The sequence below is a fragment of the Armigeres subalbatus genome, chromosome 1, assembly GCF_024139115.2.
Source record: "Armigeres subalbatus isolate Guangzhou_Male chromosome 1, GZ_Asu_2, whole genome shotgun sequence".
NCBI classification, from domain to species: Eukaryota; Metazoa; Arthropoda; class Insecta; order Diptera; family Culicidae; genus Armigeres; species Armigeres subalbatus.
Genome location: NC_085139.1, coordinates 308,503,132 through 308,527,439, shown reverse-complemented (window position 1 = coordinate 308,527,439; position 24,308 = coordinate 308,503,132). Strand labels below are relative to the sequence as shown.

The following is a 24,308-nucleotide window of genomic DNA, read 5'->3' as shown; positions in this document are numbered from 1 at the left end:
TTATTCAACAATAGGTATCTACAATACATCCATAACAATATTCCTTAATCTACCCAAGAGCAACTACAACCAACTGGCGCCTACCTCCTATCCATCTTCGATCTACAGCGAAGCGTTGCACACTACCTGATATTCCAACAAAAATAAGAAAGTTAAATAACTAAATAAATGAAATGAAATGATAACTACACGATACACGACGGTGTTAACTTTGACAGATCCTATTTACAGCACAGCATAGGAAGATTATTTTAAAATGCTTATAATAAATTCTAGACAAAATATAATTAAAATCTGATTGATGTACGATACAGAAAAAGTTCTGAATCACATATTCGGAAGCTTATCTCAATTTTTTGAATATTTTCAAAAAAATGTATCTATCATACAGTTCGAAACTTTTTCCGTATCATACTTCAATCAGATTTTAATTACATTTTGTCTAGAATTTATTATCATTTCATTTCATTTATTTAGTTAACATCTCAACAGATAACACTGAATCAACAATTTGACGCCACAATGCACGGTTCGAGGCCGCATCTCTCCATCCTCGGATACGCCCCACGCTCGCCAAATCGTTTTGCACCTGGTCTGCCCATCTCGCTCGCTGCGCTCCACGCCGTCTCGTACCTGCCGGAAGCGAACACCATCTTTGCAGGGTTGCTGTCCGGCATTCTTGCAACATGCCCTGCCTATCGTACCCTTCCGGCTTTAGCTACCTTCTGGATACTGGGTTCGCCGTAGAGTTGGGCGAGCTCATGGTTCATTCTTCGCCGCCACACACCGTCTTCTTGCACACCGCCAAAGATGGTCCTAAGCACCCGTCTCTCGAATACTCCGAGTGCTTGCAAGTCCTCCTCGAGCATTGTTCATGTTTCATGTCCGTAGAGGACAACCGGTCTTATAAGCGTCTTGTACATGACACATTTGGTGCGGTGGCGAATCTTTTTCGACCGCAGTTTCTTCTGGAGCCCGTGGTAGGCCCGACTTCCACAAATGATGCGCCTTCGTATTTCACGACTAACGTTGTTGTCAGCCGTTAGCAATTTACACACTTAGTTTTTATTTCTGCAGCTCGGCAAAAATCCACACAGCCGTGCGCCAGCAAAATAAAAAAACTGATATTTCAGCAGAAATGGTGGTGATTTTCGGTAAAATATTTGCTGATTGTCAGCAATTTTGACAGAAATCTCGGCAAAAAACATGATTGCTGGGGCACGGCTGTGCGAATCTCGGTAAAAGTTGACCATTTTGCTGAGATCCCGGTAAAAAAAATTAAGTGTGTATTATAAGCATTTTAAAATGATCTTCCTATGCTGTGCTGTAGGATCTGTCAAAGTTAACACCGTCGTGTGTCTTCTTCTTATTTTTACTTGGATTCGTCTATTAACAGTTACAGTCTATTAACAGTTACTTTTGAAACAAAATCATTATTCATTTTTTCGATTCATACACACTTAATTTTTTTTACCGGGATCTCAGCAAAATGGTCAACTTTTACCGAGATTCGCACAGCCGTGCCCCAGCAATCATGTTTTTTTGCCGAGATTTCTGTCAAAATTGCTGACAATCAGCAAATATTTTACCGAAAATCAGCTAACAAACACCATTTCTGCTGAAATATCAGTTTTTTATTTTGCTGGCGCACGGCTGTGCGGATTTTTGCCGAGCTGCAGAAATAAAAACTGCCCTGTCCCTGCCGGACCTTTCCGTAGCCGAACGGCTGCGGTAGGCGTCTCCACGTCAGACTGTCGCCGCAGTGCCGTGACGAGCTCTTCGACTTCGGTGATCTCGTCCAGGTCTTTAACCCTTAGATTCACCTCCGTCGTGAGTGCCCTCACCTTGACCGTCTAGCCTAGGACTTCCTCCGCCAACTTCTTGTAAGCGGCGCCCTTTTGCGAGACGCCCCGCTTCAGCTCGAGGATCATCGCGCCCATCCGGGTACGTCTTATTCGACGTACGTCGGAGCCGAGTTCACCGAGCTTGACGTCACTCCTCATCGCCTTCAAGACGTCCGAGTACTTAGCCTCGTCCGTCTTGATGACTAGGGCATCGCCCCTGGAGCGATTGGCGCCTACCCTAGACTTCTTTCTACCCTCATTCGCCTGGGCCTTCTTTTCGGCCCTTGACGTCTTCGGTTTCCTCTTGTTCTTGACCAGGATCCAGGAGGCGTCACCCCCCTCTATTTCCCTGGTCTGGGACGGCTGAGAGCTCTCAGCCTGTCGTAACCCCTTACCACCGTCTTTCCTGGGTGGACGGACCTTTCCAGGTCCTTCCCCCCCGGTTTTGGAGGTTCCTGACCGGGGTTCAGCTTCCCAGCCCCACTACCCTTGTTCGCGGTAGTAACCCTCCGCGTTTTGGAGCGGCCCCCATGGAGCCCATCCCCTGGAGACTGTCTCCCCGTTTTTGTGTCTGCTCCGTTGGAGCAGTCACCCCCGACGAGCCCGCGAATACTTGAGCCTCAGTCTGGGTAGACTTTGGCACCACCGTCTTCGCTGGCACGCCCTCGGTCGATTCGACCTTGCCCGAGTCCGCGAATCCTTGGGCCTCAGTCTGGGTAGACCTCGACTCCACGGATTTCACGGGTTTACACTTGGCCTTCCCGACCGCCCTCTCCAGCTTGACATCGACTTTCGAAGTTTCAGCAAGCTCCTCTTGAGGTCCTTACTGATATTATGCTTCGATGACGCAAAGTCGATGATGGCGTCCAGCTGTTCCGTCGCCACCTCGAAGCCCGAAAGCCCATCGCGTTTGCGGTTCATCGCCTTCACAAGCCAATGGGCCGTCAATAACCTCTACCGGCGTTTTTTTTAGCCGAGATGAAGATTAAGTGACCCACGCTGGAGCTGCGCACTGAGCTGCCGACTATTGCCTCTGGCCTCCTAGGCGGAGACCTGAACGACCCACCTCTTGCGAAGGGGTTGTCGCCTACACTACTACCACTAATTGAAAAATTGCCTTGGTTTTCCATTTTGGTCCCACGAGTTGCTCGGAAAAAGAGGTCCACCACGCCAGAGCCCAGCATGACGCGGTAAGGGACAATTAATGTGGAGGGTGCCCTAAATGCGTTAAGCATTTAGGATGGGTGAAAAATTAAGAAAGTGTAAATCGTGTAAAAACAATATCCAGTGTACAGGCATATTTCCGAGCATATTTCAAGACAAAATTTTCAAAACGACTTATCTGCTTTTGTAAACAAAGATTCAAACGGCGATTTGACGAATCTGATAGCTCTCCCACGCAAACCAACACCACCAATAGGTAGGTGAAGGTTTCCGCTACCTGTTGATGGTGTTGGTTTGCGTGGGAGAGTTATCAGATTCGTCAAATTGTCTTTTGAATCTTTGTTTACAAAAGCAGATAAGTCGTTTTGAAAATTTTGTCTTGATTTCATCAAACGACCGCATACATGATGGTTCAAAAGATTTGATAACTTATGTAATTTTTCAATGTACTGATGTTTGGATTTGGATAATGCTTCTGCCTTAAAGTAAAAGGTCGTGTATGGTTCAATCGTTTCTTGCTTATTTGCATCTCTATATTTTTTACTTTTCATACTGTCAATTCCAAAACATGACCCTTATGGAAGGCCGTAGATTTATCAACATCTTTCTAAAGCAGGTGATCAAATAACACTTCATAGTTAGAAAATTCTTTATTTTTTAATGACATAATTTAAGCATCACTTATGCACACCTTTGGGCTTCGTTTTCCTTTATAAATAGGAATGGAAATTTATTTTTTGCTGATAATTTCATGGGAAGATTGATACAAAAATTTTGACGGATAAGTATTTTCCCACATTTTATAAAACAAGAATTTTGGTCGACAAGCAGCATCTAATCATTAATGCACTGTTGTTATTCTTGTTTTTAAAAGCTATGGAAAACAGCTATGTGGAAAAAATCTATAGGGAAAAAAATTCGAATAATTGTATCTAAATAAAAAGGGACGATCAATTTGGCTTTGGTCTACCATCGGGACAGAGAAGAACAACCGCTGGTAGGCTATTCATTCATTTATTTAGTTAACATCTAAACAGATAACACTGAATCAACAATTTGACGCCACAATGCACGGTTCGAGGCCGCATCTCTCCATCCTCGGATACGCCCCACGCTCGCCAAGTCGTTCTGCACCTGGTCTGCCCATCTCGCTCGCTGCGCTCCACGCCGTCTCGTACCTGCCGGATCGGAAGCGAACACCATCTTTGCAGGGTTGCTGTCCGGCATTCTTGCAACATGTCCTGCCCATCGTACCCTTCCGGCTTTAGCTACCTTCTGGATACTGGGTTCGCCGTAGGGGCCGTCCAGAAACCACGTGGTCATATATGGGGGGAGGGGGGGAAATTGACGGAAATTGACCTAGAGTGCGGTGCTGCAAATAGTTCATTGTGACATTTGCAACACCTGGGCAATGCTACATCAATAAAGAGAAATAAAAAATAAGAAAATAAGAAAGAAAAGCAACCAAATTGATAAAATTTTCCATGAACTTCAAACGGGTCAATAAGGGGAAAATGCTTAATTTTATTGCTTTTTTATATTCTTTGATAGAAAATTTCCTTTTTTTTCAATGCTCATTATTGATTTTTTCATGGAAAGGTTTTAATTTATTGTTAAAAAATATTTATTTTGTTGAAAATTTTGTAATATTTTTTTCTAATATTGATTTATTTATGGAATGTTTGTATTTTTCCGGGGAAGATTTTGAGTTCTTTATGGAAAATTCTTCTTTTATGTTTGTAATTTTTGGTTTTAAAAGTGTTAATTTATTTTTGTTTTGTGGAAAATTCTTAATTGTTTATGGAAATTTTGCATTATTTGTAGAAAATTTGATATTTTTTTATTGCCAATTCAATGATTTCTTTATTGGAAATTTCCTAATTGTTATGGATTTTTTTTAAATTTTTTAGGCTGAGTTTTCATTTCAGTCGATATCGTATCTTAGAACATCGACTCATGGAAGGTCTTGAAAGTAATAAATGAAATCGCATCGGCTCAATGGACCTGCTGGACCTGCTTAGCGATGCACGGATATATCGCTCAGGACTTGGTTAATCGGATCGTTTCAAAACTCCGTAATATCATGTCTTGGGACATTTTGTTTCTTGACATGATTTTTGATACTTTCGAGGATATGTACTTCAGAGCAGTTTGGCCTATGACACCCGAAAAAGTACGACTTTTAGTTCTTTCTATACTAGTGTTGGCAAGATCGAGTGGAAACCCCTAAATATGTACGTTAAATCCTTGTAAAAAAATCGTCCTGAGAGGGTTAAATACCAAAATATAACAATAAATTCTAAAATACCAAAAGGAACCCAAAGATATTAAAGACTGTAGATTTAGAATGAAAACTTGCATTTTAAGCCAAAACTGTATAATTCTGGCAAAGGAATATTAAGGACATTGTGTTACGGTTCTGATTAGAATCATAGAATCTTGTAACGGTGTCTAGTATTTTGCGTGAATATACTTCTTTCTTACATTAATTTTTACGTTCCAGTTAATAAATAATGAATTAAACTAATTTAGATAAATTGATACTTAATATTTCGCGAACCATTTACACAACTGCCACTTGCCATAAAGTTATGTAATAAAAAAGCTGCCATTTCTAATATGCTTTTTAGGATAAAAGCTTAGAACTAAAGTAGATTAAATATCAATGAGTCTTGAGAGAAATAATTTAGCTTCAAACTTATCCTATAAAACTCGTCTTGAAATTATAATGAAATGAATGTATTAAATTTCAATTATTCTAAGGCTATGACTATGCAAATTTAAAGAACTAATATGTGCTGATCTGCCATTTCTATTTCAACTTGGCTGAAGAGTAGAAGTCAGTTTCAGTGCGGTAGCTATTTTTTAAAGTTTCTCTAAGGTGTGTATCTAAAAGTGGCATAAAGTACAACTTGTAGTGCAGTGATGAAACCTTAATATATATTCTTATTTCTATTTTCTTAAAATTATTTGAACAGTTCGAGTACGTTTAATTTCGCACGAGGCGAACGCTCTACTCTCGAGCAATTTATTTTAGTACTTAAAGGTAATTATCCATTGAATTCATTTATTTAATGATTACACACCTAACCAAGATTCATGTCGGACAGCAGCGTCCGAACGACGCTTTTTGTACGGGTTTTTCTTTTTCCCGTTCCCGCTGGACACGTCTCGTCCACGCGGTGTGAACCCGGCCGTGCGGGCCCGCCATTACGGTAGCCAAACGAGAAGTGAGGCCTTCCGACCTACCGAGAATCTCCGAAGGAAAGTATCCCCTAGTCCCGGTGGTTGTGTAGTCCCGCAGGCGAAGGCCAGTTGGAGACCCGTGACGCTTCCCGAGGAGAGGAGACGGCAGAGTATCGGACCATCAGCCACTGCCCCTTCTCGCAACTCTAAATCGGCCATCAACGCACGTGTGCCCATTCCGGCGATGCATCTGCCGAAGAGCTCGAGTGTTCCGTCGCACCATTGATCGGACACCCCCTGTAGCTGGCACCGTCGTTATCATCGCTCGATGACGACACAGCCCTGTCGGTATACCAGCCGCCAGCATAAGCCCTGATCAGGTACGTCGTAAACCATGGTCATGTGACCACACAACAACACTCACACTCTCATTTCGCACTATAAATGAATCTTGGAAAAGACAACATAAAACATAAATGAATTCAATATAAATTTCTCTTGCGTTCATTCATTTATCTCGCTAAGCCCTGTGGTTTATTAGTCTGCCCGGGAATGTGTTGAGTTTACGTTTCATGCGCTACAGATAGAGTACGTTTTTGCCTACGTTCACTTTACTGCTTCGGTGCGTTCACCTCAGGAAAACTTCACCTCTGAATTTTCGTTGTCTAGCTTTGGAACCGTTCTAAAACCCCTAGTAGATTGCGCTCATGCTTCCTAAAGCTAAGTCGGGCAACTTATTATAACACGACCAGTGGTCTCTCAACGTTGAGAGTGGCGCATAAGTCACTGAGTTTGCGGCAATTCATTTAGAGCTTTGAATCTTGACATAATGAAGAGAGTTTTGAGATTCTGAATGAAACTTGTATGCACTTAGAAAAACCTTCAGTTCAGTTCAGATGCTTCGCTGAGGTTAATATATCTTAAGAATTTCCAGTACCTCCAGAGCTACGGAATATCCCAAATACTCTTAGGAATCTATAGGGATATTCAGTGGTAAACTTCATAATTATTTAAAAAAAAATCACCAATAAAGAAATTTAAAAAAAATATATAGGGATATTTTGGAATATTTCTAAACCATTACAAATTTTTCTCAAAATTTTTATAACATATTCGTGAGTCCACATTTTTTTGATTCCTCCTGATGCATCGAAGGTGTGCGAGTTCTAGATATACTAATACCTGATACACATTAGAATATGATAACAGAATTCATGAAAATTTATAATTTCCATGCTGGGTTTAGTTTGATTTTGAATCAGTTAAAATTGTCCATCTTCAAAATTGATTGGATTAACCATATGTTTTAGTTATATAAGGTTTTTAAAAAAAAATACTTGAAAAAAACCACGTGGTCAAAGAGGGGGGGTCTGCCAAATGACCACGATAAGCCACATGGGGGGAGGGGGGGGGTTAAAAATCTTCAAAAATATGACCACGTGGTTTCTGGATGGCCCCTAGAGTTGGGCGAGCTCATGGTTCATTCTTCGCCGCCACACACCGTCTTCTTGCACACCGCCAAAGATGGTCCTAAGCAACCGTCTCCGAGTGCTTGCAAGTCCTCCTCGAGCATTGTCTATGTTTCATGTCCGTAGAGGACTACCGGTCTTATTAACGTCTTGTATACAAGTTTTCACTGAGTGAAAGCTGTTGAGTATTCCTTTTAGCTATGTAGGTTTTCTTTTAACATGCGCTTAATGGGGAAGTGTCATTAACAGTATAATGAAACAAATAATTTCCCCATACTAATTTGCATGCAAACTTGAAACAGCTTGTGCTAAATCAATTTTAATCCAAATGAGCTCAAATTTTCAGAGGACACTCAGAACATGGTAAAGAATCAGATGAGCACTGTGGAGCAAAATCGATTTTTTGAACCACCCTAATACCCATGTCATTTGTTTAGTGCATGTCTTTCTGCTCCATTTCTATTGAGATGAAATGAAGTAGTCATTTTTTATTCATATATTGCTCACAAGATACATACTAATGCAATGGCGGGCATAGAAAGCTTTAAATTGATAACTAAAGAAATGCTAATAGATTACTAAGTTGAAAAGCAGGCCAAGCTCCAGTTGGAATGTAATGGAATGGAATAATTCACCAAAAGCGATTGCTAAACTGATAGCAAGTTTTTATTAGTAAATAATCATACATAAATATTGTAGCATACTGGAGTCGGTTTTTACGCGGAGGATATGGGCCGCGTAAATTAAAATAACGTAAAAAAACGCGTAAATCCCAAAATATGTCTGAATGAACCGCGTAAATCCCGAAATTCTAGTGAAACAAAATTGCATAGAAAGCTATTCGTGTAAAAAAAAAACGCGTAAAAAACGACTTCAGTTTGCACCGGGTATGAAGCGTTGACTCTTACTTGATCGAATGGCCCAAGAAAATATAAAATCCATCGAGAAACGGCTGAAATATTAACGATCAAAGTCTATCATATTTTCGTGACGTTTTTCGATTTTTTGCAATCGTAAAGTGTACCCCATTAGCATTAGCATTAGCATTGAGCAATTTGCACAAATTCGTAGGTGGTACAAACTAGAAATACTAGAATAAGAGATCGGCGAAGACGCCATCTTGTTTCCAATCGAACCGTCAAAAGCGATTCCAATTCGACTTGTTTACTTTTTGCTTCCATAAGAAGTAAGCAAAAAGTTCAAGTGCAGCCAGTATTATTTTCACGATTTCATGCATTTTCATACGTTGCCATTTCGACAGTTTTTTACTCCGCCGGTCTCTGGTTATAGGGTTGCTAGTACAAACCAAGACTATTGTATGAGAGTAGCATCACTTTCATCCGTTACCACAGATATTAATTTGGGACTAATCACTATCTCTTAGATGGAAGCAATGCACTCTCCAATAGTCGAGATCTGTCCTGGCCACGTCCTTGCGAATGCTGAGGAAGGGGAAGTATGGTTAGTTGGACACCTACTTAAAAAGATGCAGAGAACTCTACGACCTCTCATAGGTGCCACGGGAGGTTTTGGGATTGTGTGGAAGGTTATAACAGTAGGAATCGTTTTGGTAGAACGTGAAACACAGAAAGAACTAAGATAGAAATACAAAGTAGGAAAGGGACGAGCCTGGAATTGAACCCACGACCTCCTGCTTATAAGGCAGAAGCGGTAGCCACTAGACCACCGAGCTCGTCATTTTGCAATCGTAAAGTGTACCCCAATATAGAAAAGACAGACGTAGTTCTACGTCAAAAGTATTTGCATTTGTTGGTCACATTTATGAATAAAGTGAAACGTATTTCTTATTTCATGATAAAAATAATTAGGCTTTCTGCGAGCGTGTACGCACACGCACATTTCACTCACACTTTTACTCAGTTTGTTTGCAACTACGAGCAGCTGTCACGGCAAAATCAAATGAGATTGTTTGCAACCACGAACCGTGCGTCCGTGTTGGTGAGAAATGTCGGCAAGACCCTAATAATATAATCTACATAAAATATTTAAGAATAACATGCCAGCATACTAAGAAGCTAATGAGAAGAATTCTGAAATTCGATCTCAGTAGGCTGACAGGAATTCTAGATTATTCGAACGGTGAAAATAAACGATCATCATTCAGTGTTCTGTTTTTGCGGCGTGAACAGGCGAATTATCCTTCGGTGTTCTGCGCTTGTTTTCTTTGGTAAAAAGGCAAATCGGAAGACGGATTTGCTTGGCTACGACAAAACGTATCACCGTGTTAGCCTTAGTTGCTAAACCGTCTAAGACGAATTAAGTACTGTCCATTTAATTCCACCAGTTAATTTTCGTTATCTTTGCAGATACGTATTTCGACCACAACTGTGTGGTCGTCTTCAGTGTCTTGTACTTGACTCGACTTCCTGTCAAGTACAAGACACTGAAGAGCAAGTCGAGTCAAGTACAAGACACTGAAGACGACCACACAGTTGTGGTCGAAATACGTATCTGCAAAGATAACGAAAATTAACTGGTGGAATTAAATGGACAGTACTTAATTCGTCTTAGACGGTTTAATACATTCCACTAAACGAGCTTAATATATTTTCCTTAGTTGCTAATTATATGTGGCTGTAGAAATGGTAACTTGGCTTAGAAACCTCGTAGTTAAAGTTGAAGTGCTAAATGCATATTAGGCAGCGAGGCGGCAATGTCCCAGTAGGTATTGTAGTACCAATAAGAAGAAAAAGAAGCGGGTAGTGGATGGTATAAAATGAAAAAGCTACAAACTTTAAATACATGTTTATAGATATGAATAATTCTTTATTTTAGAATATACTGTTATAAAGTAAAACTATACAATTAATATTCGAATGAAATACTTCTGATAATTAAATTATTTTCGATAATCTACAGGAAATTTTGTTGGAATAAAGCATTAGCTCGCGGTTCTACAACACTTCTGATTAATAAAGCCAAATCGCGTAACCACTAAGCTTCCATAACAACACAATTGAAACATAACATGTCTAGAAATCATTACTCATGGCTTGATAAGCAACGAATTCACTTTCACTATCAACGATTTGCAGTTCCAGACTGCCTCCTGCTTTCGCCGGCACAAACACAATCTTCCCAAACTCCAGCGGCACCTCACCGATGGTTTCCGATCGCAATCGGGCCTTTCCGGAGCACACCAGCATAATGCATCCATTCGCTCTGTTTGTCACCGTGTACCGATTAATCCCCTTGGGAACCTTGATCTCCGCCACGGCAAAGTCCGGCACCGTTGGAATGAACGTTCTCGTGTGTGGTTGACTGTCCTGGTCCAGCTGGACCGGTTGGTAGAGCTTTTCCTCTGCCGGGGCGCCCTCGTAGCTGACCAGCCGCAGCAGGGTGTCCACATCTTTGAATTTCGGAGTCAGTCCGGCTCGGACCACGTTGTCCGAACAGGCCATACATTCGATGCAATCGCCGGAGATGTACGCGTGGGGAACATTGGCGGCCAGGTAGATCGCTTGACCGGGCTTCAGGTTCAGGACGTTCAGGAAGTAGATCGACAAAAGGCCCACATCGTTGGGGAAGTCTTTGTGCAATTGCAAGAACAAATTGTCCAAATCGGAACGAACGATCTTGGATTTCATTTTGTTCACCATGCTGGAAATGCATTTTTCAAGTTGCTCTGGTTTGCTGTGCATCAATGAGGCGTAAAGATTCTTCAGGGCGGATTCCCCGCCCGATGTAAGATTCTCGATTGCGTCTTTTCCGAGTAAATCTCCGATTTCCGACCAATCCGAAAGAAGTTTGTAAATCTCAGTATATGGACGAAAACCACACATGGCCTGAAAATCTGTCAAAGCGATGGCCAGTTCCGGTTTGTGATTTGGATCTTTGTATACATCCGGAAATTGGGTATGCAATTTCTGGGCCTCTTCCTAAAAATAAAACATTTCACGATGAAATAGAAACAGTTCGAATTTTTGGTGCAATTCATATGTAACAGCCCTGCAATTCCAACTAACCTTATTAGGGTGCACTTGAATACTTAATGCCTTTCGAATGCTCAGCACCTTGAACAGATAGGACAGTTTGCTCGCTCCCGGTCCGAGGTTCCCCAGCAAATCCTTTTGAACAAATTGGCCCAGTTCTTCGCCACTTTCCTTGACCAGCGATGGCCCACTGCAGTGATCGCCCATCCAGAGTTCGGCATAAGGCTTTCCTTCCTCCGGTGTAAATTTTCCATCATTGGCCGATGCTAACTTGGCCACGTACGAGTCCACATCCAGCTTACCCCAGTCATAATTCTTCACGTTACCGATTAACTCCATGGTTCAACTTAGTCGGGATGAAATTACTCCAGCACGCTCGAAATACACTACTGAAAGTGAATTGTAAACACAGTCGAATGACCTCTGTTTGAACTCCGGCAAATCAACCGCGCGCAACACCACCCGCCACCCCACGTGAGGCAGCCAACGAAACAAAGCAAACGTTCCATCGAATAACGACAGCAAAAAAATGTTTGTGGAAGGCGTCTTGTTGTTTTTGTTGACGTGATGTTGTGTGATGATGTTGTGCTGGCAGTTTCAAGCTTTATGCAAGCTTCCGAAAGCATGCGTGCTGTGAGTTATCGCCACGCTAAGGTATTTGCACAGAGCACGTCTGTGTCTTTCAAAAAAAAAACGAGACATGGCAAAAAACTTTGTAATAATATTTCAAAATGAATGGGCTTAATCATTCACCACTATTATGTATTCATTTTATTGTCGCGCTCTTCTTAAACGCTCAGTTCTTCGCGGTGGTAACGCGCAAGCAAAGATTGCGCAGCAGCGCGCCCATAAGCTTTTGCATAGGGTGCGAGTCTATGCTGTTAAATTTTATCAGCCGCCGAATGGGGTTGCCATAGCTGAATAGCCGCCGTGTGTAAAGTAAATGGGCGCGGTCCAGCGCAATTCAACGGAGGCTGGTTGGGATGATCACGATCTGAGTGTTTATCTTGGGATGCATAATATTACTCTTAAACTGATTAAACTTTTCATGCAGTGTATACATTTTTGCCAGTGGTGACTGACGCACAAAAATAAAGCCGCGCGCGTTTTCGATACGATGTAAAAAAGTACCAGAGAATTTGCGAATAAAGTTCTATATACATTTCACGGTTCCTCAAGTCCCTTATTTGAATATAACCGGAAAAGGGCCGCGGACACAACAAGTGGTGTCAGAAGTGGGATAGTTCGTAACAGCCGCGCGTAAAAGTGTATAAAAAGTGAGGTTAGAACGTCCTGAGAAAGCAAATTTCCTCTGAGCATCAAAATGGCGGAGCCTAACCTAGAATTCATGGAGGCACTTTCCGATATGATTGCCCAGGCCCTCAGAGCATCAATCGGAAATGCTGTTCAACAGGCAGCGAACCAGAATCCGGATCCAGTCGCGCCTACACCGAAAGTTCCTCCGTTCACAATGTCCGAATACCGATCTGCGGAAGAATCGTCTGTGTTGGACTATTTCCAGGAGGGTAAAACGCCTGTCATCCGCGGTACAATGGCACTCTACCCAACATCGTTTTTGGTACTACTGTTTTTGGTACCCAGTTTCTGGGTGGTATACCCGAATTCAGCGCTCATTTTGGGTGATGGGTTCGTACGCAGTTAGTGCTAATTATCGGCAATTAACTTATCCTAGCGAAAACTTGCAATTAGTTGAGGTATGTCGAGCCTTTTGTGTTCGTACGGCTTTTTTAAGTCGAAAAATAGCCCGTCGACTCTTCCGCAACTTTGCTATCACGCATTTAACGAAATTAAAGCAAAACCATTGTACGCCATAATGAATGAATGGTGGGTAGGCGTATTAGCCTTCTCTTCAGTCCCCTGACTATTTCAAACGTTTTGAGTGGGCACTACAACTGAGCCGCATCCCGGCAGACCAGTACGCAAACTATGCCAGAGTGCACATGGGGGCTGAGCTCAATAATGCACTAAAGTTCTTGGTGAGCCCCAATGATCCCGCACTGATTACGTACAAGGACCTACGCACCACGCTCATTGAACATTTCGACCAGGTCAAAAACAAATTCGTCGAGAGCATCAAGTTTCGACACATCGTACAACAAAAGGCGAATCCGTCGCCCAATTCGTCCTTCGATTGAAGCAGGGCGCTGCTCATTGCGAATACGGTGCGTTTTGGACCGGATGCTCATAGAGCAGTTTCTACACGGACTCGAGGCGCGAGACACTTGCGACGAAATAATTTCAAAAATCCACCAACGTTCAAAGCTGCATACGAAATAGCACACGCGCTAGAAGCAACCCGTAACACGGCACGGGAGGTCAATGCCGGAACACCAGCGTCAATCCCGGAGAATACGAACAAGCTCGGATACGAAACACCACGCACCAAGAAAATCAGCCGGAAGCCGTCGCCGTCGGAACGTACCTATCGCAGAGAAATATCGAACGAAACTCATCGCCAAGAAAATCAAGAGAGAAGATTGAGCTTGTGCAACGGTTGTGGTGGAAATCATCAACGGAATCAATGTCGTTTCCGTGACGCCAGATGCAACAAGTGTGATAAGAAAGGTCACATAGCCAAGGTATGCAGATCAGCAAAGTCAACGTTCCGGAAGTATCCCACCGACCAAATTGAGTCATCGGAGAATCCAGCTTCTGACATCGACGTGGTTCAGACACTGGGGCAAGTCCACGACGCATCGTTGACGAAAAAGAAAATGATCGACGTTGTCATCGACGGTCATTCCTTGCAAATGGAATTAGATACCGGAGCCCCATGCGGTATCATATCTGAGATGAAGCTGAAAGAAATCAAACCAAGAGCTGCTTTGCTACCATCCGACAGGCAATTTGCAAGCTACTCTGGTCACCGTCTTAATTGTCTTGGTCGTGTACCTGTGAATGTATCCGTCGGAGCAAACTCTCACAGGCTAAATTTGTACGTGGTGTCTGGTAAATCCGACTCGCTTTTCGGACGCGAGTGGATTGCACAGTTTGTTGCAGAAATCGACATGAATCGTATGTTCGCTCCAGAAGCATCAGTCAACGAAGTTTCCCACTCGGAACTCTCCGCGGATCAAGAAGCAAAATTGTCAGAACTACTGGATAACTTTAAGGAAATCTTCAGTGACGTCGCCGGAAAACTGGTTGGTCCACCAGCCAAAGTCCACTTGAAGCCACAAGCAACTCCAATATTTGCCAAAGCTCGAGATGTGCCTCTAGCTTTACGAGATCGATACGCAGCTGAAATTGAAAAGAAAATCAACGCCGGTTTCTACGAGAAGGTGGATTATTCGGAGTGGGCATCGCCGACACACATAGTGGTGAAGAAAAACGGTAGCATTCGGATCACAGGTAACTATAAACCGACCGTTAATCCTAGGATGATAATCGATGAGCATCCAATACCGAAAGTCGAATGCATTTTCAACAAACTGAAAGGAGCAACGTTATTCTGTCATCTGGACCTGACCGACGCCTACACGCACCTTCCGATTGATAGTGAATTCCGTCATGTGCTCACACTCAACACCCCGACGCATGGACTCATCAGACCTACGAGAGCTGTATATGGTGCGGCGAATATTCCGGCTATTTGGCAGAGGCGCATAGAAACCATTCTTCAAGGCTTGGACAACGTCGTCAATTTCTATGACGACATTATAGTAGCGGCTAATAACTTCAACGACCTTCTGCTGTCTCTCTCAGCGACTATGGATAGGCTGAAGCAAAATGGCCTTCGACTAAATCGAGCAAAATGTATTTTCGGTGTCTCTTCTCTGGAATGTCTGGGTCACAGAATCGACCGCCACGGGCTTCACAAGTCCGACAAACACATCGAAGCCATCCGTGACGCCCCACGACCGGAAACGCCTGAGGAACTTCAGCTCTTTCTGGGTAAGGCAACGTATTACAGTGCATTCTTACCAAATCTCTCCTCCAGAGCACGAACCATGCGTGATATGCTTAACTCCGAAACGTTTGAGTGGACTTCGGAGGCAGTCAAAGCCTACACAGATTTAAAGCAGATCCTAATTTCACCGCAAGTATTGATGCAGTACGATCCAGCTCTACCGCTTGTATTGGCCACAGATGCAAGCAAAACCGGCCTAGGAGCTGTACTTTCACATCGGCTGCAGAACGGAACTGAACGACCAATAGCATATGCCAGCTGCACAATGTCCAAGACGGAGCAACAGTACCCACAAATCGACAAAGAAGCCTTAGCGATAGTGTGGGCGGTGAAGAAGTTTTTCCATTATCTGTATGCCCGTAAGTTTACCTTGATTACGGACCACAAACCACTAACGCAAATTCTACATGCAGAGAAATCACTTCCCACACTTTGTATTAGTCGAATGGCAAACTACGCTGACTACCTGTCGCACTTCAATTTCGACGTCATCTACAAGCCAACCAAATTAAACACCAACGCCGATTATTGTTCCCGAATTCCCAGCAAATCAACACAGTCGGAGGTCAACACTCTGTCCATCGATGAATTCGAAATGTTCGCGCAACTCCAAATTGAGCAACTGCCAGTCCGAGCCGATCACATCGCACGCGAAACACGAAAGGATCCTCAACTAGGTAAGATCGTACGAGACTTGGAATTGGGTAATAATCTTACACATGCAGGCTACACTCCACCGGAATCGAAGTATACGATAGCTGCGAATTGTTTGTTATTTGAGCATCGAGTGGTTATACCAGCTGTTCTCCGTCCTGCAATCTTGAGTGACTTACACATAGCGCACTTTGGCGTCGTCAAAATGAAAGGGCTTGCCAGGTCTTATGTTTACTGGCCAGGAATCGATTCCGATATAGAACGGACAGCAAAATCTTGCACGGAGTGCGCACGTCATGCATCAGCACCACCAAAATTCAGCAGCCATCATTGGGAGTACCCGAGCGGTCCATGGGAGCGAATCCATGTAGATTATGCTGGTCCAGTTGCGGGTGCAATGCTGCTAATAGTCGTCGACGCGTTTAGCAAGTGGGTCGAAGTTAAAGTCACCACATCCACTACATCGGCGGCTACAATCAAAATTCTCGATGGATTATTCTCAACGTATGGTGCACCGGTAACAATTGTATCGGATAACGGTCCCCAGTTTACGGCGTCGGAGTTCAAACGATTCCTACAACAAAGCGGTGTTAAATATCACAAGCTATCTGCACCTTATCACCCGGCGACAAATGGACAGACGGAGCGTTATGTACAAACGGTGAAGAATGCCTTGAAGGCAATGGGAACAACACACGATAATTTGCAGGCTAACTTGAACGTCTTCCTACAGCAGTATAGGAAAGCTCCTCACACCGAAACTGGTGACTCGCCAGCGAAATTGTTCCTGGGACGGAACATCCGAACACGGTTGGATCTCGTGCGACCACCAGGTGGGTGGCACGACGCCATGTTTCTGCAGGCAACATCTCAGTGTAAAGTTCATGATAGTATGTGTTTTGTTTACAAACATCACATTTGATTCTCATTAGGATACAGAACTGTCAGTAGGATACGGTCGCGCAATGTTGGCTGCAAAACAAACCTATTGTGTGAGATAGGGATCCCGGATAAAAATGTACTATTGGTTCAATAGTGTAAACAATTGAATTACCATAAAATGTACGGTATACAATAGGATTCATTGTTTCTTGATGGTTGCACAGATTGTATCAACACTGAGGATACAATACATCAACATATTTCTTTAATGTAACTATACTTGCAATTGTTTTTGAAACGTTTTCGTACATAAGTTTCATACATTGATAACTTTTGAAACGTTTCTTTACATTGCATATAAACTATATAACAATATTTGCCTCATAGCAAAAAAAATGTATTTTTCCCTTTAAATTGGATTGTTGAACAGTAAAGCTGTCACAACTGAGAAATTAAAAATCGTATTGTTTTACTATACAAATACAATACAATCCATTGTATTTTGAACAGTTTTGTTCAGATATTTCAACAATATATTAACCATACACTCTATTGTGTGACGAAACAAATGTATGGAAAAATCTCAGATTTTGTATAGTTACGATACTTAACAACCCGTACATTCTATTGCGAAAACTTCATTTACATTTGAGTAAATGGTTCATAACAATGCATTCTAATGTATTTCTATGGTTTCATTTACAATATAATCTATTGCCAATTTAATGTTATTAATAGTAGTGTTACAATAAATTGTATTGTTATTCTACTGTATTTTTTATTCGGGATGCCACCGGGCTGGCGACCACAGAGCATCTCCACCACAATGAAGGAAAAACAACAAGCTGCGTTTCAACCGTCCTTCCGATCGTTTTCTCCTGGGCAGCGAATTTATTTCCTATCGGGAAATATACGGATGGACAAGTGGATCCCGGGAACTGTTTATGTTCGGTTGGGAGATTTGCACTACGAGATTGTTTACCAAGGAAAACATTTCAAACGTCACGTTAATCAGATGCGAAGTTTTGGACGGAATGACATTGAATAAACCCAAGTAACCATAAGCCCTATAAAATTGCTTTAAAATAGCTTCATATTCATGTATAATGCAGCCTTTTGAAGCTAACAAGCATTTTGTGCTAATATAATGCCAACTTAATGCAGCAAAAGGCGAAATAGCGTGCCAATATAATGCCATGATGAAAGCACTTGTATAGCCCCACTGATGCTATTTAAATGCAGCGAAATTATGCTGTCAAATTTCACAGCCTGTTTATAGCATTGCTAATGCTATTCGAAAGCTTTTGATTTTATTTGCATTGGCATCATGAGAAAAAGGTATTTTTATGTGTTCTAAATGTAATTTTTCTCAGTGAGCATACAAAATAGAAGAAAAAATATTATTATCATTGTTGTAAACTTTTTTCTCCATTTCTATATTCTATATATTTGTATGCATTTTATACTCTAATATGATTAGGCTGAAATTGAACGTATTTAAATTTATCTTCACCTGGGTCTCGAACTGAGGTTGGTTTCGTCGTAATTCGCTGGAGTGCTTCTTTGCTAGCTGGGCCATACGGGATATGCATGAGCTCGGTGACAAGTGATCAATTTAAATAATTTGATTCGTTTCAAGCTCAACTCAACAGTGGTGCTAGTATATATGTTGTAGTCGAGATATAATTTTTAAGGATCGTTGAAGATCCCACTCCCCTTGAAATTTTAATATATACATAAATTTACGCATTTAATGCACGATCCCAACGAGCCGTTTATTTATAAATATTTACCTCATCATAATTATTTATAAATAGTATATTTTACAATTTTAATATTACGAAAAAATATGATGTTTCATTTATTGTAAAACTGGCAACTCTGCTCCAAAACTTCGATTTATGTGAAACGTCAAATTGAATTTCAAAACAGATCCGACTGCCTTCGTACAATTCAAGCATAATTTTTCATAACGACGTATGTAACAAATATGAGGATTCGAGAAATCCTTTGCAGAAAGTTGGCAAAACTTTTTCTAAAACTGTTTTAAAACTAAATCATTTTCCAATACTTTTTTCCGCTGGCATGCATCATTACAAGACACGTAATAAGCGTGCTTCACAGTAAAGCTCAGTTCATTCAAATTCATTGTGAAAAATGATAAAATTATACATACACCGGTATGCTATACGTACGTCGGTGTACATTGGTCGGTTTTCCATAGTGCACGATTGACGCAACTGCAGTTTTGTTTTGTTTTGATTTTTTTGTTACATAGGTCGCTCTTAGTTCCCATATGTTAAACGACGTATGTAACAGTGAGACTTCAAAAATAGAAATTTTTACATACGTCGATTCGCAAAAAGATTGAATTAAAGAATTTTAAGATCTGAAATCAGTAAAATCGATGCGTATTATATAACGCCGCGTGTGACTGTCTCGTTGTATTAAAAACCCCGTTTTGTTTACTTTTGTTACATACGTCGTTATGAAAAATTATGCTTGAATTGTATTAATAATAAAACTTCTAAACTTCGTCATCAAATCTCGTGTTTATTTGGTTCATAATTCCGGTAAGGGCATCTTTAGTAGAGTTATAAATTGTATGGGAGTTAGGAAATGAAATTGAAACTGTAAAAATGCCATCTTCAACAGACGTTATAATTTTAAAAATTCGAACAGTTTCGTCAGGAAATTTATAACTGGAATACTGCTCAGTTGTATTTTTGCACGAGTTTGCAACAGAATTTACTCGAGTTTTATTTCGTTCAAAACAATAGAAGATGACGTCATGAGCTACAAAAAATACTATTTCATCGACATCATAACAGTTTGACATTTGAATTGGCCTCGGAAGATTATTTTTACGTTTTCCAGTATAAAACATGTGCAGCTTATAACTGCTACTGAAGATGCATTTCTTGTTTTATATCTTTGACAGTTATAAAATGTAAAACTCGGGAAATGAATATAACTATAACTGTAACATTACTAAAGATGCCCTAAGTTATTCAAATTCAGTTCTAGTAGTTTTTAGTTAATTTCCTTTTTTCTTCATAGATGCAATGATCTCGGAACAATTACCTACTTGATTGTACAAACATCCGGAACCGATGATGTTTTGCTCACGTAATAGCCTTCGGTGTGCGTCACACAAAACGAATGGGGAACGGAGCCGCTGGATTGGAATTGGAAGGCCATACATACCAGAGGGCACTAAATTAGGGAGGGCCTACCGGATATTGGTGTATACTGAAGTGGAATAATGTTACAAAATTGATGTGGCAAGCTCCGACTAAATTACATGTATGTAATTCGAGTGCAAAAACGTATAGAACATGGCATCATTACACGCCTTTATAGAGATTAAATTCAATGGAACCATCAAGGATCATCCTCAGTTTACAACAGATTTCGAGAATGATCAGGACTCCGGAGGGTGGACGGAACAGGAGGAATCAAAAGAGGGAAGTATAGATCTCTGAACGAATACCACTTAAAATTTGTTTCCGAAGTTTATGTTAAGTCGAATTTTATAATTATTCACAAACACTTCTGGGTGAAGTATTTTTTTGTGATATCGGTTCGAAAATAAATTAGAATGCAAAGTTTTAATCTGACTGTATTATTACTGAATTGAAAGAACTGATGAAAATATTAAGCAAACGGATAGCATTCAATGATGCTTGTAATTGTGTACCTACTTTTTATGCTATTTTTCTTCAATGCTATTTTTATTTTTTTATCAATCATACATTTTCAACATCTAAAAATAGATTTGGGAATTGCATTCTTAATGCAGATTTACAGCAAATATGCCCTATAGAAATTTGTAGTGTTTCAATGCATTAAATAAGCACTATAGACGAATATAATGTTATTAATAATGCCACATTTGTCAAGGCTTGAATGCATTAGCGATGCTTGTTTAAGACATGTATGCTGCAAGAATGCTATTATCAAGCTTTCAAGCAGCTCACATGCCATTATAACGCTATTAACATGCAGTGATTTAATGCTTACGGTTACTTGGGATTATCCAATATAAATTGAAATATACATTATATACAAATACAAATAAACATTATATACAAAAACAATAATAAAACCGTTCCTTATATGGCTGCTGCGGGCTGCTGAAATATCGTTCTAACCGTGGACCTCTGCCTAAACCTCCTTTATACCTTCATATCTGCATTGAACTGCATCTGGGTGTCGTAATTTCGATCACTGCTGCTGATATGTGACGTAGTGTATGCGGGCGTCACCAAAGTCCAGCAACTACAATCTTTAAAATACTTGATAAATTTATTCATATGGAAACAATAAATTCGGGTTACCTTGACTAAATAGTTGTACATACTTCATAGTTACTTTGGATCGAGCTCTGGATTGTTGCTTACTGATTTTAGTTCTGCAACGAAAAAAGGGCCAAATATCAAATTTAGTTGAGACTTTAGGTTATTAAAACTTACCTGAAGTTCTATCAGCGACCGTTGGACTTCTTGAAATTTTCACTCTGAACTCATTTTCTTCGAAATTGCTTCGATTTATACAGAATGAGTCAAACTAACTCAAAATAATAATTCTCAGTTACTCAGCGTTTGACGTCTCTGAAGAACTTATTATTTTGAGTTAAAGCGACTCAAAATTGAGTTCAGCCGAACGAGCGTGAAGGAAGCGAATTGACACCATCAAAGCAACCCACAATAGCACATGGCACGACATCATCAGGTGAGGCAGCCAGGCGCGCACGCTTCTATGGAACTATGACGTCGCAAAACCCATCGTCCAGCGCAGAATCCAGAGCAACATTCGGAAGAGTCCCAGAGTCAGCTGATTCATCTGATGAACAATTCTTGACACCAAATAACAGTCCGGAGCAGCCGAGAGATCGTCGCTTAGAAATTTCACCACCCGCTTTGCGTCGATCTAATAGGGTGCGGCGAGCTCCGCTGAGGTATTCTCCTTAACCTTTGGATTCCTTTCTTAAAGGAGGGAAGAAATATTATGTATTCATTTTATTACTCTTAAACTGATTAAACTTTTCATGCAGTGTATACATATTTGCCAGTGGTGACTGACGCACAAAAATAAAGCCGCGCGCGTTTTCGATACGATGTTAAAAAGTACCAGAGAATTTGCGAATAAAGTTCTATATACATTTCACGGTTCCTCAAGTCCCTTATTTGAATATAACCGGAAAAGGGCCGCGGACCCACCATAACCTTGTATTGTAATACTAATTAATATTAAGTTAACTGTGGCAAAACAACAATAGTAGTTTGTGCAACAAGTTGCAAAAAGATGATTTTTGCAAGGAGTTGCACACGCTATTTTTTGCAATGACGAAAAATGGACTTTAATTTGATAAATCTGTTCCAAAATTGTAGTAATTTTCTCCATATGATCATTCTTGCCAATGAATTATGTTGCTGCGGAGAAGAATCAGATTCCATGTTATACTAAAGACACACTGGTGGTACAAGTACCACGGTTATATACCCTAGTACATATTGTACCATGGTTTTCCACGTTGTACCAGCATGGTACAAGGTGACACACTAGTGGTACAACTTGTACCATGGTACGAATACCACCAGTGTGTCATTAGTATTACCGTGCCACATCGCAAAGTTCAATGAGCCGTGAAGAGATAGATGTATAGGGTAACCAACTTGATTTGGACCCCTACACATTTTGGACCCTCCTGGCGACATTTTTCTGATTTCTGAACTAAAAACAATGCCGCTGCTAATTCCCCCATTGGATTCAGGAAATTAATATTGTTCAGCATCTGTTTCACTGGTTTCCCGTGCGAAAAAGCGATTTTTAGATGAAATTTCGATCACTGAAAATCTCAGAACGTACACAATAAGTTTTTGTCGAAATTGTGAATTTAAAACGCAGGAATCTTTGGAAATTTTGGATGTTATAACCGTCAAGCTACTTAACTTATTAAGGGGGGGGGAATAAAATACACTTAATGGGTAATGTTTTAAACTTAACCGCGAGTAGACGTAGGACTTGAATAATCGTAACGTATGTATTTACATTTATCTTTTGAATTTATGGGGTTTGATTGGTATAGGTATTGATATTGGAAATGACAACAGAATTATTAGCGATTTGTTTATTCAAAACTTCTGGAAATAAAACCAATAATTAAATGCATAATTACAATCGCATTGTTTCTAACTATTGGATCTTATTTACTCAAGCAAATTAGGGAATTTTAAGATTTTAGAAATTATTTTTGCAATTTCTGATCATTATTATTTATTCAGACTAAGGCCGAAGTGGCCTGTGGGGTATATAAGAGTCTTCTCCATTCGGCTCGGTCCATGGCTACACGTCGCCAACCACGCAGTCTACGGAGGGTCCGCAAGTCATCTTCCACCTGATCGATCCACCTTGCCCGCTACGCACCTCGCCTTCTTGTGCCCATCGGATCGTTGTCGAGAACCATTTTCACCGGGTTACTGTCCGACATTCTGGCTACGTGCCCGGCCCATCGCAGTCGTCCGATTTTCGCGGTGTGAACGATGGATGGTTCTCCCAACAGCTGATGCAATTCGTGGTTCATTCGCCTCCTCCACGTACCGTCCGCCATCTGCAACCCACCATAGATGGTACGCAACACTTTCCTTTCGAAAACTCCCAGTGCGCGTTGGTCCTCCACGAGCATCGTCCAGGTCTCGTGTCCGTAGAGAACTACCGGTCTTATAAGCGTTTTGTAGATAGTCAGTTTGGTACGGCGGCGAACTCTATTCGATCGGAGCGTCTTGCGGAGTCCAAAGTACGTACGATTTCCAGCCACTATGCGTCTCCGAATTTCTCTGCTGGTATCGTTATCGGCGGTCACCAGTGAGCCCAAGTACACGAATTCTTCAACCACCTCGATTTCGTCACCACCGATACAAACTCGTGGTGGGTGGCTCACATTGACCTCTCTTGAGCCTCTTCCTATCATGTACTTCGTCTTCGACGTGTTGATGACTAGTCCAATCCGTTTAGCTTCGCTTTTCAGTCTGATGTAGGCTTCCTCCATCCTCTCAAAATTACGTGCCATGATATCAATGTCGTCGGCGAAACCAAATAACTGGACGGACTTCGTGAAAATCGTACCACTTGTGTCAATCCTAGCTCTTCGTATTACCCCTTCTAAAGCGATGTTAAATAGCAGACACGAAAGACCATCACCTTGCCGTAACCCTCTGCCCTT

The 24,308-nt window shown here is 41.2% G+C and overlaps 3 protein-coding genes and 1 long non-coding RNA gene across 4 annotated transcripts; 3 read left to right on the top strand and 1 right to left on the bottom strand.

The window, feature by feature from the left end:
- Positions 1 to 3,026: 3,026 nt before the first annotated feature.
- LOC134207557 (polyadenylate-binding protein-interacting protein 1-like) lies at positions 3,027 to 6,563 on the top strand. Its single transcript, XM_062683264.1, has 3 exons — positions 3,027 to 3,034; positions 5,987 to 6,054; positions 6,119 to 6,563. Exons 1-3 carry the CDS (start codon positions 3,027 to 3,029, stop codon positions 6,478 to 6,480), a joined length of 438 nt encoding a protein of 145 aa, XP_062539248.1. The 3' UTR covers positions 6,481 to 6,563.
- Positions 6,564 to 10,423: 3,860 nt separating this feature from the next.
- On the bottom strand, positions 10,424 to 12,150 carry LOC134217635 (mannose-6-phosphate isomerase). Its single transcript, XM_062696442.1, has 2 exons — positions 11,650 to 12,150; positions 10,424 to 11,562 (listed from the first exon to the last, which is right to left on the bottom strand). Exons 1-2 carry the CDS (start codon positions 11,953 to 11,955, stop codon positions 10,657 to 10,659), a joined length of 1,212 nt encoding a protein of 403 aa, XP_062552426.1. The 5' UTR covers positions 11,956 to 12,150; the 3' UTR covers positions 10,424 to 10,656.
- Positions 12,151 to 12,940: 790 nt separating this feature from the next.
- LOC134207556 (uncharacterized protein K02A2.6-like) lies at positions 12,941 to 18,300 on the top strand. The gene is made up of 3 exons (XM_062683263.1): positions 12,941 to 13,163; positions 13,900 to 17,034; positions 18,248 to 18,300. The coding sequence occupies exons 1-3, from the start codon at positions 12,941 to 12,943 to the stop codon at positions 18,298 to 18,300; spliced, it is 3,411 nt and encodes a 1,136-aa protein (XP_062539247.1).
- Positions 18,301 to 19,913: 1,613 nt separating this feature from the next.
- Positions 19,914 to 20,696, top strand: LOC134217629 (uncharacterized). Its single transcript, XR_009981112.1, has 2 exons — positions 19,914 to 20,033; positions 20,144 to 20,696. It is a non-coding gene; the product is annotated as an uncharacterized LOC134217629 (long non-coding RNA).
- Positions 20,697 to 24,308: the final 3,612 nt, after the last annotated feature.